Here is a 19,481-nt window from a genome sequence, read left to right on the forward strand (position 1 = left end):
AATGAACTGGTCTTTTTGGTAATTTATTTAACAGAGAGTGGCAAGTGATAACAGGAAATAAAGTAAGAGCAGAGCAAGTAAAACACTGTTGCCATATTGTTTAAATATAGCCTCATTCTGGTATACTCCCTTTTCAAGCCTTTCCCTCCATCAACACTTAGCTCATTTCCACACATTTCCATATTAATTTTGTTCTTACCATCAATATAGTTATTATTGTCATCAGCATTTTCCCAGTGACACCCAAGTGGTCCACATGCTGTGTTCTGAAGTGCTAAAATGTGCTCTGGCGTTTTTCTGTTAGTTAACATTTACAGGCAGTGTCAGTAAGGAAAGATTGCAGAGAAACATCTGTAGCATCTTAGACAGGAGTAACTTGTGTTTGTGAAAAGGGCTTTGAATGTATGATTATTAGCATGGTCAGGTAAAAAGGTGATGTGTTCTGCAAAAATGACCTCTGTGATCACAGTTAGGAATGCAGTTCCATGAACATCACCCTGCACAATCCTAGAACAGAACTTTTGGTTGTTGAACTTTTGGGTGTCCTCACCCATCCTTTCTTTCCATGATTTTGTTTACCTGGACGTCTAAGAATTGGTCTGTTAACTTCTGGCAGCAAATTTCTACTGTCTTTTACACCAATACAAAGAGATTGCAATCACTGTAAGTCAAGTGCAACTAGGGCCTGCCTTTCCCACTGTCCCAGGGTGCTTACTCCTGCTGTACCTTTGCATTAGGTGTGCGAATCACAATGATGAAGATAAGTCTGATCAACAAAGTGATCTGATTGAAAATCTCCAAAGGAAAGAATATAGACAGTCTCCAGTTAAAGCAAAGTCCCAGTCAGACTAATCTAGAAATCACCCATTTGTAGGGGTGTGAGCAGAGACATTCTCCCTCACTGGTACAGATGGCAGCTTCTTCCACTGGTCATAAAACAACATCCTAACTTGACAGTGTGCCTACTGCTGTCTGCCAACAGTCAGCACAACCTGGTTTGGGTGATTTGGAGTTTGTATCTGGTTTGTACACAGATCTGTACTGGTGGTTTATCTGGTGATGAGCAAATCAAGTGTTGGTTGGGCACTACTGATAGATTTAATGATAGCTGGCAAACAATTGCATTGTTGAGAGCAGGGGACTATGTGTTCATAAATAAACAACTGTCTAGTTCCAAATGTAAATCAAACAGCTATTGCCTCTATAAACTATAAACTACCTAGATGACTGTCCTGAAATCCTGTTAAGCATCCAACAGATGATTAAGCAAAGACATGTGGCTGACTATTCCTTAATGATTTTGCTGCTTCTGCAGAGATCCTAGATCTATGCATAAAAGAGTCCATGCTGAACACACACACACACACACACACACACACACACACACACACACACACACACACACACACACACACACACACACACACACTCTCACACTTTCGAAGTTGTGTATACCCTTGCCTGCAAGTTTGTCAGGCATCCACCTCTTGTCCTGAGCCTCTGCATTGCCAGACTCTGGCAGCAACTCTCTAATAGCCTGCTCAAACCAAATCCCAGGGATTGACCCTGTTCTCCTTTCAGGGCTGCTCTTTGCTGCTCTGCAGGCTGCAGGAGAAAGGGAACTTTGTGCCTCTCTGATGACATTGTGTACTTGCTACTACAGACACTGAAATCCTGGGGAGCTGCTTTTATTTGCTGCATCATAAGGCTTTGCTACTGCTTCCACCAAACTGTGCTTAAGCCTTTTTATGGTGGTTGCTCGCTAGGACTCCATTGTAACATTTTTTTCTCATGCTTTTATGTTTCCGTTTGTTTATCTTCTAGTTGTGTTTTTTTTTTTAAAGACACAACTGGAGAAATAATAAGTGCTGTCGTTTTGCCCTTTGTGGATTACAGCTACAATAGTGATTTGAACTGCCAGACTTATTTACACTCTGTTGCACTACAAGGCACCTGTCAAGCACAGTTTTCAGGCAATTTCTGTGGAAGTACAATAATCTTAACTTGTCAGTCCTATCTAAATGTTTACATTGCAGTGTAGATATGTACAAGGATTTACCTTCCACATAGCACTTCTCAGGCAGCCTTGTTTGTGCTGTGTGAGCTGCTCTGAGCGACTCTGCTGCAGAGGGCCCTGGAGAGCAGCTTTGGCACTTATTCCACACTCATCATAGCCCTCTCCGGAGGGGATGAGGAGGTGACAAAGCACACTGTGCTGACAGCTGGGGGGTGGCAAGAGGAAGTTGTGAGGATTAGGGATGGGAGGAAAGGAGTAAGTGGCAAATGTGGTAACAGGGAGAGAAATTGAGCACTTTTCTTCCTTCACATCTCCTGAGCTGGAGGAAACAGCCAAGAGGTCAAATAATCAGAACCAAAGATGTATCACAGGTGTGGAGATGCACACACAGACTGCAGATGAGAGCACTGAAAGCTAAACCTTCATTCTGGTTAAGTCAAATCTAAATATGTGAAGGTTATTGTGTCTTAGGAATTTCGCTGCTTACTTTCCTGTGACTTGGCAATAAGTCTGCTGGTGTCTGAAAATGTAGCTTGTACCTGGATTGCCTTTGCAGAATGGGCAAGAAAGGGTGAGCTGTAGACTGAGTACAGGACTTTCACTGAAGATTAATTTTACCTGCAAGATTTTTTTCTGCAGCAGAGTGAATAGTTTTTGAGGGAATGATATGAGTCAGGTTTTGAGGCATCATGTTATTATCACATCACAGGAAATAGAGAAGGCACATTCTGTTTTAATTGGGTCAAAATTGAAATGAAAAATTGAAATGAAAACAAAACAACACTTTGGTTGATGAATGCTTTTTTCTTGGAAAAACCAGGTCTATTTTCTACTTAAAGAACAGTAGAGAAAATATAAAATATAGTTACCTCATTGAACAAAACAATTTTCAGAGGGAAAAAAGGGACATGTTTTTGACATGACATGTTGATGTTTCTATCTTAGAACATTGCATTTCTGAAACTTCTCTCCTTATGAAATGTTAATCAGTGGGTAAGGCTCCATATAAGATGATGTAAATTCACACAGAATGTTGAAGTTTGAGACCATTTTTCATAAAGTTCCATTTCCTTTTGTGTGGGTGCAGCTAATACTCCCCTATAATTTACTATGTCATTGATAAAAATGTAGATTAATTTGCTAAATCCCAATATTTGAATCTGGAAAAAAACCCAAAGCCTTTGAAATTTGTTTTTCTGACTTGATGTAATTATGCTGTGCATTTGTTTCAGGAAACACTGAATAAATTGTTGGCTATAATTGAAGACTGCCAAGTGTAACCAGCATAATACAGTAAAAAAGAACAAAAGAAGAAAAGCTAGCAAACAGAAGTAATAATAGAACAAGATGGTGACAATAAAAAGCTGTAGAATTACATTAAAGTCAATATGTAGATATGCTCTATTGAATCTCACACTGACCTCCCAGTTTTATGTAAAATACATTGTACAGTTGACATAGAAAGAAAATTACCTTTCTTTTGGGAGAAAAATACTAATTAAATGCTTAAAGCAATAGGAAACTATCTAGTTTGAATATTTTTACTATTGGATTATTTTACTCTTTAAGTGAATAGGATATTCTATTAATCTACGTATGCATTGGATCAAAACTACTAGGAAGAGGGTTCTGGTTTCAGGTAACATATTAACAAGACTAATTTAAAGTTATGTTTTACACTTGGTCATGTAATACTTAAAAATGACAGATTGGGATTCACCCACAAAGTTTTTTTGTTCCTTTTTTTTAAAATTTTTCTATCCATCTGCTTTTTTACTTCTTCCTTCTGCTGCAATTTCTGAAAATTAAATCTCTTAATTTCAAAGTAAAAATAAACCTGGGATTAGCCATCTAATCTGTCAGGATACCAAGGCTCTCAGCCTTGTTCTACTTGCTGTTTTTGAAAAGATGAAATTCTGAAAAATGAGAAGTTAAAGATAACTTACAGAAGAGGAGTAACAGAGCAGTCAGAGACTTAGAGATGAGAAGTAGGGTTTAAATAGATAGTGATTTGAATTTCTGTGATAGTCAGAAGCTAACTCGAGTCACTTGCAAGGGACCAAAGTGAGAAGACTTTGCTCAGCATTTCCTTAACGTCAAGACAAGGGCTTATCCTTTCTCTTGTTAATGGGAGACAAAAGTTCACACAGTGGCTTTTGCTGGTTTAAGCTCTGGACTAATACACCAACACAAAAAAACCCCAACCAACCAAACCAAAAAACAAGCTAAGATGGCACGTTCATTCACAGGTATTTCTTTATATGTAAGAAAGGTGTATGGAACTGCCATATCTAAAGTAAGCAATGAGTCTCTGAGATTTTTATTCATGTAATTCTTTAGACATTACCAAATCTACCAGAACAATTTAAGGCTGTTATTTCTCTGAGCACCTGTTTCTATCTTTATCTGGATAATCTCCATGACAATGTCCCTCATCCTGTTTACTGCTTGCTTTGTAAGAGAAAAGTGTTAAATGGGGAGCAAATTGAATCAAAACTTACTGAAATAATATCTACAGAGAAATAACATCACATGTTAAGTGTTTGGGTAGGAGTGACTCAACTCCATCACTACCATCCATCTATTTTGGACATGGAGTGAATATTTTTGCAAGTGGTCACCTTTGAGTTTCTGTCGGGTTTGAGGAAGAAGGATTTTTAAGGGCCATAGTGCCCATGTGGCATTTAGGCAGTGCTGCAGAGTTAATTTATTAAAGCCTTGATATTTGTTGGCTACCCTAGTGTGCAATAGTGGAAGTAGACTGAAAGTTGATGGAATAATTAAAGAGGAGAGTTTCAGGGGACCAAAGAAAGAGACTGGGGACAAGCAGGCAAATAGAGGGAGGGCTACTCCTAAAATAATCTTTGACCCTGTAGACTGTCTTTAGGGTAGACACAGGTGTGTCTACATGGGAAAATAACTAAGGGGGGTTTTTTGAGAGAACAAGAGTCTTACTGAGGTAACAATTAATTGGCAACATTACAACATACAGATGTTTGGTAAGCAAAAGTAAGTAACTTCAAATGAAGGGTGTGCAGTGATCAGCATTAAAATCCTGCAGTAGAAAGTGCTGTTAAATTTTAAAGCAGCAGCTTGAGATGTGTGATTGCTCTAAGAACAGTAATTTCTGTGTGTGAGATGCTCATGCAAACTGCCTGACCCTGTGTGTGCCTCTCCTGTCAGGGAGGGGACAGGGAGAGGGCTGCAGCTGCAGGGGAGGGATCTTTGCGTTAGCAGATCAATATCTGATAAGGGAGGAACAGTTGTGATACAGAGGGATGGAGTACAAAAAGTGGCTTGCAATGGGTTACTTTGTATTTTGATCCTTATGCTCCAATACAGAGTTAAACCCAGGCTGACAGAAAGGAGTTACCACAGAAGGCTTGATTTCAACGAATTTGTTCAAGTCTCTTGACAAGTAGTTGCCACTATTATAAAAAGGAAAAAAAAAAGCAACAAATTACCCTTCCTGCTCTTCAGGTCTGGTTAATTGGCACAACTCCATAAAACTGAACAGTGCCTGGAATCAAACTCATGGAGCATATCCCATTACTCAGACTTAGCCAGTAAAAAAGCCTTGCATAATGGATTTTCATTGCAGCAGCTCTGTGCTGTATATATCCTACATGTGAAGTATGTTTGCCCAGAAGTTAAAAAGAGCTATTTTTACGTGCAATAAAAACATTTAAAAATATCCATTTCTTCACCTTTTATGAAAAAAAGGTTTTAAAAAGAAATCTACTAAATTTATCAAGTGTCTTTCTGCAGTGGTTTTCTTTAGCTTCAAAATGCACTATTTCTTAATGCATCATTCACGTTTGTTTTATTAACTTTCTCACCTCAGCTCATAGACTTGCAGCAAAAAAGTATATTTGCAGTAAAAAGTCAAGTGTGTGAGGAAAACTACTTACAGATTTTTTTTTCCCATAGTAAAGCATCATAGTATTTTCTCCTTTAAGAAAATTTCTAATGACAATTAATACAGATTGCAAATCCATTCTTTTTATTACTGCACCATTACTAGAATGGTGAATTCTTGCTGGATTTTCATGAGTGCAGGAATGAGATAATAATTTCCTTTTTGAATGTGCAAGACTGTGAATAAGGGATTGAGAAAAAAAGTATTATTAATTGATTAAAAAGCATGCATACTACCTGCTGCTGAGTCTCATCTCTTGCTATTAGTCTTCCCTTAAAAATCCTTCCCTCAAAAGAATGAAAAAATGAAGATATTTTCCACAGAAATGTTTGATAATGTCATTTCCTCTGTCTGTTGCTGTAATATTTAATTGCTGCTGTAGACCTGTATCGGTTGCACAGAGACAGTTTTGTGTTACTGAGGCCAGCTGATTGCAAAAAGGAGCATGAAGCTGGCTACAATCAGATTTCAAGATACATTTCTATTTATATCCATAAAAATAGAGACAGATGTACTATTTAAATTGTAGGGAAGATAATTTTAATTAAGGGCTGAATTTTTAGGCATTTTGATGTTTGAACAGTGAAGTAAAGGAAAAGTTTGCCTTGACATTGAAGGTATTTTTTTGTGGTTGCAGATACAAATTTTTACTTCGTGCAACCTGAAAAATTTGGTTTGGCCAGTTTTCTGATGCTGTCTTAGTTTTGTTTCAATTAAAGTATCACTAAAGTAGTTACTAAAAAGAATTTGAGCACAAGATACAGTTCTAATCTCTAAGATTATTTATGCATCCTTGGTCCTTTATTTTATGGCTTGTTATTAACTCAGCTTATGCTATTTCTGTTTAATTAATGCAGAGAATTATTTACAGTGACACTGGTAACACCTGGTATCTATAAATCTATTAGTTATGTTAACATTCAATTACATAATCATATGAATATAGGTTTGTCTGGAAATAAAACACTAAAGAGTATAACTCAGATTCACTGATATGAAAGGCAGCTTCTAAGTAAAAATCCCTGTGGAAACTGTGTTCTGTCGTGTAGTTTCCCAGTGTGAGATATCATAAAGAATCTGCAAGACAGTATTACACAATCACAGTTCTGCAGAGTTCTTCAAAATATTTATTGGCTTGTTCCTACTAAACCGATAAAAATCTCTATCAGAAAATGGCCTTATACCTGTCAGTTTTAAGTACTCTGCACTTGTTAGAATCATGTTTAAGAAAGTGCAGGACCATATTGCAAAAGTTAGATTTCATCAGCCCAGTGCATGGCAAACACTTTCAGTGTGCTTACTGTGCTTTTGAAACAGAGTTCTGAGTGTGTCAGAACTTGCAAAACTTCAAATAGAAGTCTTACCCATTCAGTCATCCTTAAAACACACTAATCCCTTTAATGAAAGCTATAAGAAGAAAATGCCTATTCTCTTTTTATTGCAGTAAAATAAGATCTGATGATAGCAGTTCACTTTAGGAGTTCCGGTGCTTCATTTTTAAGCACCTGTCTATACCCTGCATAATAAGCTTTGGGTCTGAAATGTAACAGGATTTCACATATATTGAATTGGTAAATCCCAGTTAAAAACCCCTAAATTCTTTTTCTATTACGAGGCTTTCTTTGTAGGAAAATATGAGATATCTTTTTCTAAAACGATGGATTTAAATAAATGTAAGTATTTTTCTTCAGACTGGCTCTGTTTGTACACTTAATACCTGTTCTTCATTCCAACATCAATAAATAGTAAACATAAACATTTACAGCTCTTGGCATGCATGGAGTGAGAAATCCAGCTCATACTTTCATTTGTGAAGTGATTATTTCTGCCAAATCTGTTTTTTAACATGAACGAAAGACAATTTGTAGCTTTGAGGGTGCAAGATAATACTGTTACTATTGGAAAGTGTGGCTTTGGGGTTACAATGGTATTGTAAATAGTAATGGGAAAATGCAGGAAAAATAAGTAACCAGAGAGGAGACAAATTGGTCCCAGTGTTTTACAGCCACCAGTAGTGCTCTGCATTAGTGTCCTTGACAGGAATTAGGATTTTTCTGCTATACTTTGTATTAAATTAAAATGTACTTCTCAAATTGCATCTTATCTGAATTTTAACAATGCAGTGAGAACTTGGACTTGGGGTACTTCAAGATGATTCTTACAGTATGAAAGATTTGAAATTACTTCAGTGACATCACTGTTCTTTGGGCTTAAACTAATGAAGACCACTACCAATGGTATTGAGCTGTGACACACCACACTGTGTTTTCAGGACAATAATACAACTTCAGTTGTTTTTGCTACAAGCGCATCAGGTATTTGTGCATTTTCAACAGCTGAAGTAAGAGTCAGTAAAGTACAAGACCTGTTCTTTTAACTTCCAACAGCAACTTTTCATGGAATAGTCAACGTACTAAAACTTTCTGGAACTATTAACTGACTGCCAAAACAAAGTCCTTTAATTCTTCAACCATTTCTCTCTCTGTAACCACCATTAAGGAATAGCATTTTAATCCTTCTGCTTGACTTCCTTCTGGTTAGGGTGGACTGTCTTTTACAGTAAGATAAACATGAAGCACGAATTGTTGAAACTACACTTTCAAATTACATTATAAATGCAGAATAAACCCAAATCTATTCTGTAGACCAGGTGTTCTGCCTGCACATGTACTATCTTCATGATCTGCATGGTGGGCCATTTTGTCAAAACCATTTGCTTGAAATCAAATTTCAAATATCCCGCAACACAGTAATAAAGTTTTATGTGTGTCACAAGAATTTCTCTCCCTCACTTGAAAAATCCTTAATAACTTGTACTAATTTAGTCCAGAAAAATCTTGTTCAAGCCCTTTACCACTACTGCTACAAAATGTTCTCAATATTTCAATGGGTGATCAGAATTTATTTTTTGTACGTTCCCAAAGACCTCCTTTTCTAGGCTACACTTCATAGTGGGAAAAATACAGAAAAGAGCAAATACTTGAGGTAAAATATTTACCATTAAAAGACTGTAATAAACATTCAAGTAGAATGACTGTTCTCCTTAGAAATAAAAAGCAGTGTTGGAAAGAGCTGTATCTAGAGATTTCTGTCCTTGCCAGGGGCTCCTTCAGCCAGTCATACTTAACTTACTAAATAGCAACCTTCAAGAAACAAAGTGAAATATTCTCTGGTAGCCAGAGTATGAGGAAAGTGTATTGATTATAGATGTGTGATAATGTATTTCTGCAAATGAAGAAGGCCTCTACAGTTTCTACTAAAGTTTAAAAAAGTCAGGGAAAGGAGAAGGAGCCACAGAACTGGCATGAGCAGTGATCATAATCCATTTTGCCATGGAAACTGCTGCACTGTGGAATCCCAGTCTGCTGTGAGCACAGGTTTCTAAGAAAAGCCAAGTAGACAGCTGTTGGAAGGCTATCAGAGCAATTCATAATGCTGGTGATAGGAGGGTGATTAGCTCCCACATCCTCTTCCCTCTTCATCATTAAATCATGGCCCACTGTTAACATGTTGCTTTTTCACGATAAGTGATATCTGAAATTTTCTTACCAAAACTCTGATAGATTAATTCAGAATGTGTTAAAAAGTAAAACAAAACAAAAGCCACCATGCATCTTTTCAGTAACATCCCTTACTTCAATAGCTTGTGCTTTGTTTACCTCCTGAAATATATCCTTGAAGATTAAGTATGTACACTTAGCATGTGGCAGCTGCCAAATCATGGGAGATGTTTCCCACTAAAATTGTCACTGCATTAATGACAGTAAGTACCTTGGAAAATAGACTCTTAAAAATAAGGTTGTGTCTGTGCTTCCTCTGAGTAGGAAGTAGTGGAGTTACCCATCCCACAAGGAACACTACAATAAAACACACCCAAGACAATAAGTAGTTAAAATTAACTGACTTCACTGAGTGAATCATGGAGCCTTCTTTTTATGACCCTGTCCTATGCCTAAACTTCTGGAAATAAGCAGGCAATGAAGTCACATTGTCTGAAATGCCACCCATTCTGAGCCTCTAAGTGAACAATCCTCCAATTCCTTAAGTGTACAGAAATATCTGGTGTAGACAACTATTTGAGAGACACTGCAGATAACTGTATCATACAAAAATTGTTTCAGCAAAAGGCTTCACATGCAAGGAGGGAAAAACTAAAGTCAAGATTCTACTAGAAAAATATGACTAGATATAAAATCAAGTAGTGAAAGTACAGTTATTTGATGAAAGACTACTGTGAAGAAATGCTGAAATAAAGTTCAAACATGCTTATGAACAGAAAAAGTACATGCAGCTGTGCAGAACATGATGCTCTACAGAGAAAGGGGGACATAGGGAAGTAACTCACTTGTGTGGTGTTACTTTATTCCTTAGCAATAATAGACCTCCAGCTGAGCTCTGGCTTCTCATGAAGGCACAGATGTGTTGGGGTAGAGATTCATTGCTGGAGGAGAGCTGCTTTGGAGGGAGGGAGATACAGTAAATTGGGTAGAGCAGGGGCTTCAGTGAGAATGAAACTAATGCTGCTCTCATCTTCCAGCAAGCACTGGAGCTCCACAGCTCTGCACAGCCTGAGTTTTTCTACAGAGCTAATGCACACCTTCCTCCCTGGCCAGTCCCTGCAACAGTTCTCTCTTCTAGTCTGTGTAACTATTGCATGAGTGGTGCTCAGGCTGAACTGAGGGGCAGAAGGATGAAATATATCCAGGCAGGTCTGAGGGAGTGGGGGAAGGATGCCCCTGTTGCTTTAATATAAGCAGGAGTAGAGCTATTTTCTCTACAATATTGGGGAATTGCAACATAATTTTGCTTTCAGCTCTCACTGTTTCATGGTGACAAAAGCAAGTTCAGAGAGGGTGGTTTTGTTTGGTTCATAAGTATTTGGTTATAAGTGAGTACAAGCAAGTGGAATGAGACATGGACAATTATCAGAAATGTGAACATGATAGGAAAAAAAAGGATCATTAAATTGTCACTTTTACAGGAAGGGAGTTCAATTGAGATGGGAGACTTAACCTGGACATCAAGTAGGGAAATGTTCCCTACTAACATGCAAATAGGAGAATGGTCATCAATGAAAAACCCAAAAGCATAGAGCCTTCTTATTTTGCAATGTAGACTGTTCAAGTAATATGAAAATTATTCTGCATGAAAAGGGGATAAACAAAAGGTCTTCTGCTGGTGGTGGTATTTGGTTTTGGTTTTTTTTAAATTATTTTTTTCTTTTTTTAAAATTTGGTTTGGATTTTTTAAAAACTTTCAACATTAGTCATTCAGCCACATGAGCTTTTGGATGAACACTCACTCTAAGTCCTTCCACTTTTATATCAAGAATAGATGATTAGAGAAACAAATTATTTTGAAATACTGATTTATTATCTTTCATATCCAATCCTAATACTTTCCTTTTTAAATTATTTCAGGGTGCAAGTTGAATTCTATATGAATGAAAATACATTTAAAGAGAGACTAAAGCTGTTCTTCATCAAAAACCAAAGATCAAGTAAGCATTTTGGCTCAATTTCTATTAAGCATATTTGTGATACTTTAAGTAAATCAAATTCAGTTGAAGGTAACAGTGAAGTTTTTAATTTTCTTCTGAGTTTAAATATTTAAACTTGAAAATAATGTTCTCGTGCAGGATCAAACAATTAGTGACATCGTGAATTCTTAAATGAAATAATGATTTTATTTCTGTGTCGTGATCAAGTTGACTAATTTGCATTGATATGGCAGCAATGCTCATTGATAAGTCGTGACCTTGTGACTAGGAAAGCAAAGACACTTAAGGTGGCAAAGGAAAAAAGCTGCAAAAGTACCAAGCTTTTTGAAGTGTTCTATTTTATTATGTATTTCTAAAATTTCAAACTTTATCTGTACTGGGGAAAAAAAAAAAGGAAAGGAGATTATTGGGTATGGGGTATGTCAGAAATGTAGTGCTTGTCATTAGGCCATAGTCTAACTTAACTTGAAGTCTTAACAATATAGTCTAACCTAAATATATCTTCATTGACATCAGCTGTCATGGAAGACAATAATGTGGAGGAACTAAGTTATTAATCTTTTAAATACATCCATGCAGCTGGTCCAGGTGGGTGGAGACATGGAATATTATCCAATCTTGGTTAGAACAGTGGAGTTCATAGGTCAGGAGAGAAGTAACTGACCTTAATTTTCTTCTGTGTTGCAGGACTGAAGTTACTTCTCTTTGCCTTTCATTTGTAAAGAACTAAAATTACAATAGCTTTATACATAAAGCTTTTAGAATACAAAGAATATATTTTGTCCTTTATATGGTTGAAATTGTTTCATGGTTTTGTGTCTGGAAAAAATAAAAGAAGAAATGTTTTGATCAGTCTAAAAATACCCAGACAAACAAAATTGGGGAGATAAAATTTTTAAAAATAAGACCTACCAAAAAATCTTCTATCTGTATGAGCTAGCAATAAATAAATACTAGCTTTGCATCACAGAACTTGATAATTTTATTGGCTAAGCTTCTTTTACTTTCCAAGTGTGGGAAAAAAAATACTCCTCTAAAAGGAAGGAAAAAAGAAACAAGGCACTGGGCTGTGAATAACTGACATTTCCAATATGGGCTTTGGAATTAATTGCTGGTTTTTAGCTAGAAAATCAGGTTTAACAGAGCTTCTGGAGGTTCATCCGTGGGGAATGCATTACCTATTACACTTACCTAGGCACACATGGGAAATTCATCTTAATTCAGGTGCCTAAATAGCATAGGAATGATGTGGATAGCCATCAGAGCTTTGAATGAAACAAGAAAAAAGCCCAAGCCAAAGCAGTCAGTATTAGTAAGCTGAAACACTCATTCTTCTTATGCAGATACTGGTTCTTGTCCAAGTACTCAGGACCAGAATCTTCACAAAGAAAGTCTCCAAAAAGCTGCTGCTGGCAGTGACCTGCCACTCAGTCACATGTGCTCATTCAAACTCCATTGAAACAGGAGGAGTCTCTTGCCCAGAGGGTACCAGGGAGCTGATAAGCAAAGATAATAGATTTTAGTCAGTGTTCAGTGAGAGCACTGAAAACCTTCCTTCACATATTGGTGAAGATGGACTTGCTGTCATTGAGAAAAAAATTGTCAGTAGGACTAGCAATTTTTTTGGATAGTGCAACTAAATCAAACCTGTTCACCAAACAGTTTTTGATAATATCACATGGTTTTGCCAACCAGAGCAGTCAGCTCTAGAATTTATAAGAATTTTCTACAGAATACTATCCTGATCTAAATCACATATGGGCCAGTAACTTGAAATATCAACTGTTTTATTAATTATTGTCTTTGTTTAAACTGATAAACTGATAAAACAAGCCTTCATCTGTCTCATGCCAATCTGGTTTCCACTCAATCTTCTGCAAGCAAATGTCTAATCAAATTCAAACAATGTACAAAAAAAATCTTTCAGAGGTGTCACTCCAATAAAAAAAAAAAAGGAAAAAAAAAAGAGAAAATGGAGAATTATATAGTCATACAAGCATGACTTGCTTGTACTTGCCAGGACCACACACTGCATTATCACAGCCAACAGTAAGTCTCAAAGGGAAAATATAAGTGAAGTTTCAAGTCAGTGAAGAGGGAATAAAGGGTAACTATCACTAGGATATGAATTATTAGGAGTATATTTTGGTCCAGCTCCTAAAGCCAGCTGCCAGTGAAATGATTTTGCTGAAAATCAATGATATATTATTGATTTATGGGAAAGGAATAATGGGAGGTGATTCTAAAATGCTCACCTGCTACTCTGTTTAGATCAAGTCTAAATCTGACATTTAATCTACAAAAATGCATGCAAGGAGTGCACCAATCATTTATAATAAACGTGAAAGTCGCAGTCATAAGTGGTAAGAGATAATGTATCATCTATACTTAAAAATGCCTACAAAAATAGCAAATACTTGTTTAAAATGAGAAAGAAATGTTAAGATTTGACATAGTTATATTTAGTTCACAAAACAAATAGATTTAAAAATGTTATTATAAATTCTGCTTTTAAATAAGACAAGCGTGTGTAACAACTGCGTTACATAGACACAGTGAAATTGCATTCCCAATAAACAATACATAACTGCATAACAGGTGGAGCTGAAAGTTTCAGGCACCACTCATATTCAAAACATAGAGAGATTCTGTGCCAATGACCCTGCTACTTAAGCAATCTGGCTCTGAATGGAGAAAAAGAAATTAAATCAAGCAGACCATGTTGATCCATTGACAGAATGTGAAATACAGAACAAAAATAGACAGGAAGCAAACAAATATGAAATGCTTAATTTGAACCAGAATAATAATTGAAAACCTGTTTTAAATGCCTTCTGTAGTGTTTGTGCCCTTCCTTCCCACATTTGAAATCCTACATCTCCATGATAGTGGAGCACATGCATTGCTTCCAACTCACATGTGAATCTCCAGCTAGGAGGCTGCAGAATTTCTCTGCCAGAGAAAAAAAATGCGTTTGTTAGGCCTGCATTAATTATCCAAAATTTTGCAAGGTGGCTGCATATGTTGCTAATAGCTGAGGCACACAGAGCAAGGAGAGGTGACCAGGACAGACTTGCAGCCTGTTCTTCCATATTTGGATTTTAATAACTGACCCAATCACCTACGCTACAGAACCTGGACTTTGCTTTGCTTTATAAACAACCCCAGCCATGAAATGCACTCTCTAGAGATGCTGACTGAAACCCTTAGATGAAAGCACGGCTGGTTGGAAAACCCTGCCTCCCATTCTGTGGGAAGCAGCTATTCCTATGGAGATTTCCAGAGCCTGAGTTCCAGGTCTATCAGAACTAAGGTTTGAGAGTTAAGGGTTTAAGGCAGTGGGCTGGGGCATCAATACACTGTATTGATGTAGCTTTTAATCAGAAAAGAACCATTTTCTTCTGTCATTTAAGCCAACATATAATTTCAAAGGATGATTAGAAATCAGGCCATTATCAATGCAGAAAACAAATGTTTCACACCAAGAATAACATTTAACAGAGCTAAAATGCAGGAGAAAAGCAACAGACTTCTGTACTTGCCCAAGAAAGTTAGACAACACAAAATTGGTAGGCTTGTTTGTTTAGGGGTTTTTTTGGTACATTATCTGCTTTTCTAGTTGTAATAGCCTGGTTGTTAGGGCAACCATTCATATTCCAGCAGACTTAGTCAAAAGGCTTAGGACAAACAAATGTTTTCTTCAGCAACACTTAAAAAACCCATAAATGAGGATCATAGCACTGACCAAGTCAAATAATAGGATAGTCTGTCTGTCTGTCCTTCCTTCCAATAAATAAATAAATAACTAGTCTGTGGCTAATTACTCTTGATAGGGGAGCAGGAATCCATAGGTTAATGTTCTCAAGCCCAATTGGCAGTAACACCCGTGGGACTTCTCACGGACAACAGGATTTTAACCCTTAGTTCACAGAAACAAGGTGCTGTAAGTTCTTATGTGCTAACTGCAACTTCACAGTTAAAAGTAATAAGCAGTTTTATGTAATAAACTTAAATATTTCTCTCTGAAATTGCATGGTAAAATATTTAAGAATCCATTTTCTATTTTTCTGTATGGAGTTTTAATGGGAAAGGAACTAGTAGACATAAGAACTGGTTTATCAGTTTTAGCTGTAAGGTGCTGATTTTGAACTTAGGACTGAATAAAGTTTAAAAAAAGAGTAATATTACCATAAAATTATTATGATTCTCTCCTTAGAAAGAAATGTATGCACACAGCTTTGGATATGCATTATTTGGGTAGTTCTTAAACCACAGAAGTAATTACATTGAGTTCAGCAGACCTACTGAAGTATTTGCAAAACAACAATAAAGCACAGTGTCCTTCATGTGACTGGGGCAAGGGAAGTCACATCTGGGTAAGACTCAGACTATTCTGCTTTGGATAGAAGGGCTCAACCACACAGAACTGGACTCTCGGTTTGCAAGACTAAAAAAATATTGCTTAAGTGATTTCCAGTCACTTAACGTTAGTCAACTGACAGTTTTAACTTAATTACTAAATGAATGCTTACATCTAAGAGTCCGATGCAAATACTGACACTAGCAAAAAAGTCTGCTGAATTCAATGGCAGTACTAAAATTATAAACTTTAATCTTCTAATGACTGCAAAATTACATGAAAATACAAAAAAGTTCCACTTCAGTAGATAATGGCTCCAATTGACAGTGAAATAAATTGCCCATGTGATAGAAGTAAGTGTCCATGTGGATCCCTTTGAAGGAATCCTGTCTTTGTGCATTACACCTGTGTTTCTGGGAAATAGTGTCATATTTTGTGGTAGTATTTGTGGCATATCTATTCAGCTAGAACATCTCAATATTTATATGGTCTGTAGAACAAGTTGTTGATTCAGTTCAGTTGTGGATTCAGCATGAGTTTTAGATGTTCTGATTCTTGAATGTGTAGTTATTCAACTTCAGCATTAAATAACTCCAGTTTAATATTTTATAAGTTGGAATAGAGTTAATATATTCTGTATGTGAAGCTACTGCATGAAGGCTTTTTTAGATATTAATATTTAAATGCTTGCCACTGTATATCCTCTGCCTGTGGTTGAAAGTATGTCTTTTCATGTTACTGTATCCTGTATCTCAAAAAGCATTGCATAGTTCTGGTTCCCCTCCCAAGAAAGAGAACTTTTCAAGCTACTAAAGACCCAAATAATGGCATCACTAAGGACTAACAGCATGGAATAGCTTTCAAACAAGTGGCTGCATTGTTCTTTACATTAAAACAGGCTGAGTCTTAACCCAGACTGGTTATAGAGATACTTTCTTTTTACTACAGGACTACTCTGGTTCCTTTTAGTTTTACCTTGAAGATTGGTGAAACTTTAAAAGCCCTGTACTTATTTCAGAATTTCGTTTTCTTTTCTTTTGTTTTCTTTTAAAACTAGGCCTAAGAATACGATTATTCAATTTCTCTCTCAAGCTACTGAGCTGTTTCCTGTATATAGTTCGTGTGCTCCTGGATGATCCTACACAAGGACTTGGATGGTAACCTTTGGGGCTTTTTCCTCATTTCTGCTCTCAAAGCATTATTTAAGTTATAAGAAATAAATTAATGACTATATGAAGCATTTGTTTTATGTCTTCCAGATATTTTGAAAGAATTACAAAGCTGGTCTTAGATTGTGAATGGAAATGAGAACTAAAATAAGAATATAATTTTTTCCCTTTACCGCTAAAATAATCCTGGCTCTCTCCTTAGATACAGTGCATCAGACATAATTGTGCAAACATATATTTTAAATTTATTATTACATAACATTTCTATGTAAAATTGCAAATTCCCAGTTCATGCAACAATTCTTTTTGGATTTTGCTTAAATGACTTAAAATCCCAGATCCTGGAAATGGACAGACAAATACATGAAACTGAGTTTTCCTGCAGGTAATATTGATAATTTTCTAGCTTTCTGCTTTCTCTAAATGCTTCAGAAGAGTGAGACCAAAAGTACATTCTATACTCACTATGATGTATGGATATAATGCATGATTTAGCACACCCTGAATTGTAAGAATTTTATTCTGTATGAGCCTCTTTTTTTTCAATGTGTTACACAATTAATCACCAAATGTAGAAGAAATTATAATTTATTTAATCCTGTACTTCTGTTGTATTTGTATCTTGGGAATATTGATTCTCCTCAATTTTTGATGTTAATAAGCATCACGTTTTATTAACATATTTCCTTTCACTTGATTTGATTCTTTTGTCCTTAAATGATGAAAGAAACAAAGCACATAAGAAAATACTAAGCTTAGGATGATAGAACCAGCAGTCTTCACACAATGTTAGGCAAGGGATAGAGTTTGATTTCCAATTTTAATATTTGGATATCAGTTAAATCTATAAGGGTAACACCAAAAAAAAAAAGGTAGTGCACAGGAGCTCTACTTTACAAGAATGAAATCCAAAGCAAAGAGAGGTAAAGAATATTTGCTTTATTCAGCAGTGCATGAGAGAAGGATATGTGAATAAGAAGTACAGAAGATGCATTTGAGATTGTTTTTGGTCAAAATTTATCATGAGAATTTGTAAGATCTGAAAAAGGGCTGTGAAGAAATTTCCCTGAAAAACAAGACCAGTAAAAAACTACTTTTTACTCTACATATACCTTAGAATGTCTCTTCATTAAGAGGAAACAAGAAGTAAAGTTTTCACAAAAAGTTGTGGAGAAAAGGAAATCCATCCTTATAAATTTACACACATTAGCAACTCAGAGACATAACGTTTTCCATCGAATCATGGTTTCTGGCATGCTGCAATTTTTTCATTATGAGATCTCTGGTGAGCCCAAATGAGTATATTGTACTGCATGGTTCTGTCTGGGTGTGCAGGACAGGTTAAAATATCAGACCTTGTGCCAAATATACTTTTGTATTTATATGCAAAGATGCATATTCATATACATCTGCAGATTGCTGAATGCCTCACACCTTTCCTGGCATCCCCTTCAATCCAAGTGTTTTACAGTTCACCAGAGAGTGTATTTATATTTTCTATACATGTTATTCCCTTACATGGTGTTGTGGTACATCTAAGAGAGTAGTTGGTGTGTTCTGTCTCTGAATAACATTTGTCTGCCTGAGAAGATTCAGGTAAGCCCTTCTACCTCCTCACTAGTGCCCTATTCTTAGAAGGTGTGCCAGACAACCCCATTAATGCCCTAGAGATACTGAGGGCTTGATACCAAAACTCCTGCTTGCATTCTTAAAGATGTGGTGATGTGAAAGAAAAAATAATTTCTAGGTACTGTGTCACAGCCTGATGAAAGAAACTACTCAGGGTGCTGAGAGCATGGCCACAGAAGATATTTTCACCTGGTTGCTTTTAAAGTGGCAAATCTGGGAGGAATTCTTTTCATCAGATTTATTTCCTGTTTTTCAGAAATGCCTGCACAAGTTGGTGTTTTTCATTTACTCCTTCAGGCACAGCAGGTGTACAGGAAAGAGCTTAAGACATAAAGCATCCTTATTAATGAGTGCAATCTAACACTGTCCCCCTCATAGTTGGTACAAATACAGCTGTTGCTAATCTGTGGGCTGCACATCCCTTTATTTTCTGCTGACCTTGCTTGCCAAGGATGAGCAAGGATATTTGTCATCATTTACAGATTATATATTCCCACAACCTTATATGACCATTTAAAAGGAAGACTTGTGCCAGCAATTAAAGGCAAGATAACATCAAGCGTATAATGGCCAATATTTTTACTTTGGTATCACCAGTTTTGTACTCGAAATACTGCTGCATGCATCTCCAGCCCTCCTCACATCCTCAGCAGAGGGTGTCAAGTGCAGTGTTTCCTGCTGAGAATGTGCTCTTTGTATCACAATCTCTCCATGGGATAGGATTTCTAGGGTCTCTCGATCTTCAGTATATATTGTGTACTTAGTTCAGTTTTACAAAGTATCATTTCTGCTTTCTTGTTTTTAAATTTGAGGAGAAATCTTTGAAAAATGTAACCTGGAATGCTTCATTAGTCCCTTATCTACAGATATGGAACACAGACAGCTGT

At 36.5% G+C, this 19,481-nt stretch overlaps 1 protein-coding gene across 4 annotated transcripts in view; it reads left to right on the top strand.

The window, feature by feature from the left end:
* Positions 1-19,481, top strand: part of KCNT2 (potassium sodium-activated channel subfamily T member 2) — a 115,337-nt gene that overhangs the window by 16,174 nt on the left and 79,682 nt on the right. For all 4 annotated transcript variants that reach the window (XM_033067737.1, XM_033067738.1, XM_033067740.1 and 1 more), the window contains exons 2-3: positions 11,357-11,436; positions 16,854-16,953. In XM_033067737.1, coding sequence (XP_032923628.1) covers positions 11,357-11,436; positions 16,854-16,953 — 180 coding nt within the window. The remainder of the gene's footprint in view (positions 1-11,356; positions 11,437-16,853; positions 16,954-19,481) is intronic.

Source organism: Catharus ustulatus, chromosome 9 (assembly GCF_009819885.2).
Source record: "Catharus ustulatus isolate bCatUst1 chromosome 9, bCatUst1.pri.v2, whole genome shotgun sequence".
Taxonomy (NCBI): domain Eukaryota; kingdom Metazoa; phylum Chordata; class Aves; order Passeriformes; family Turdidae; genus Catharus; species Catharus ustulatus.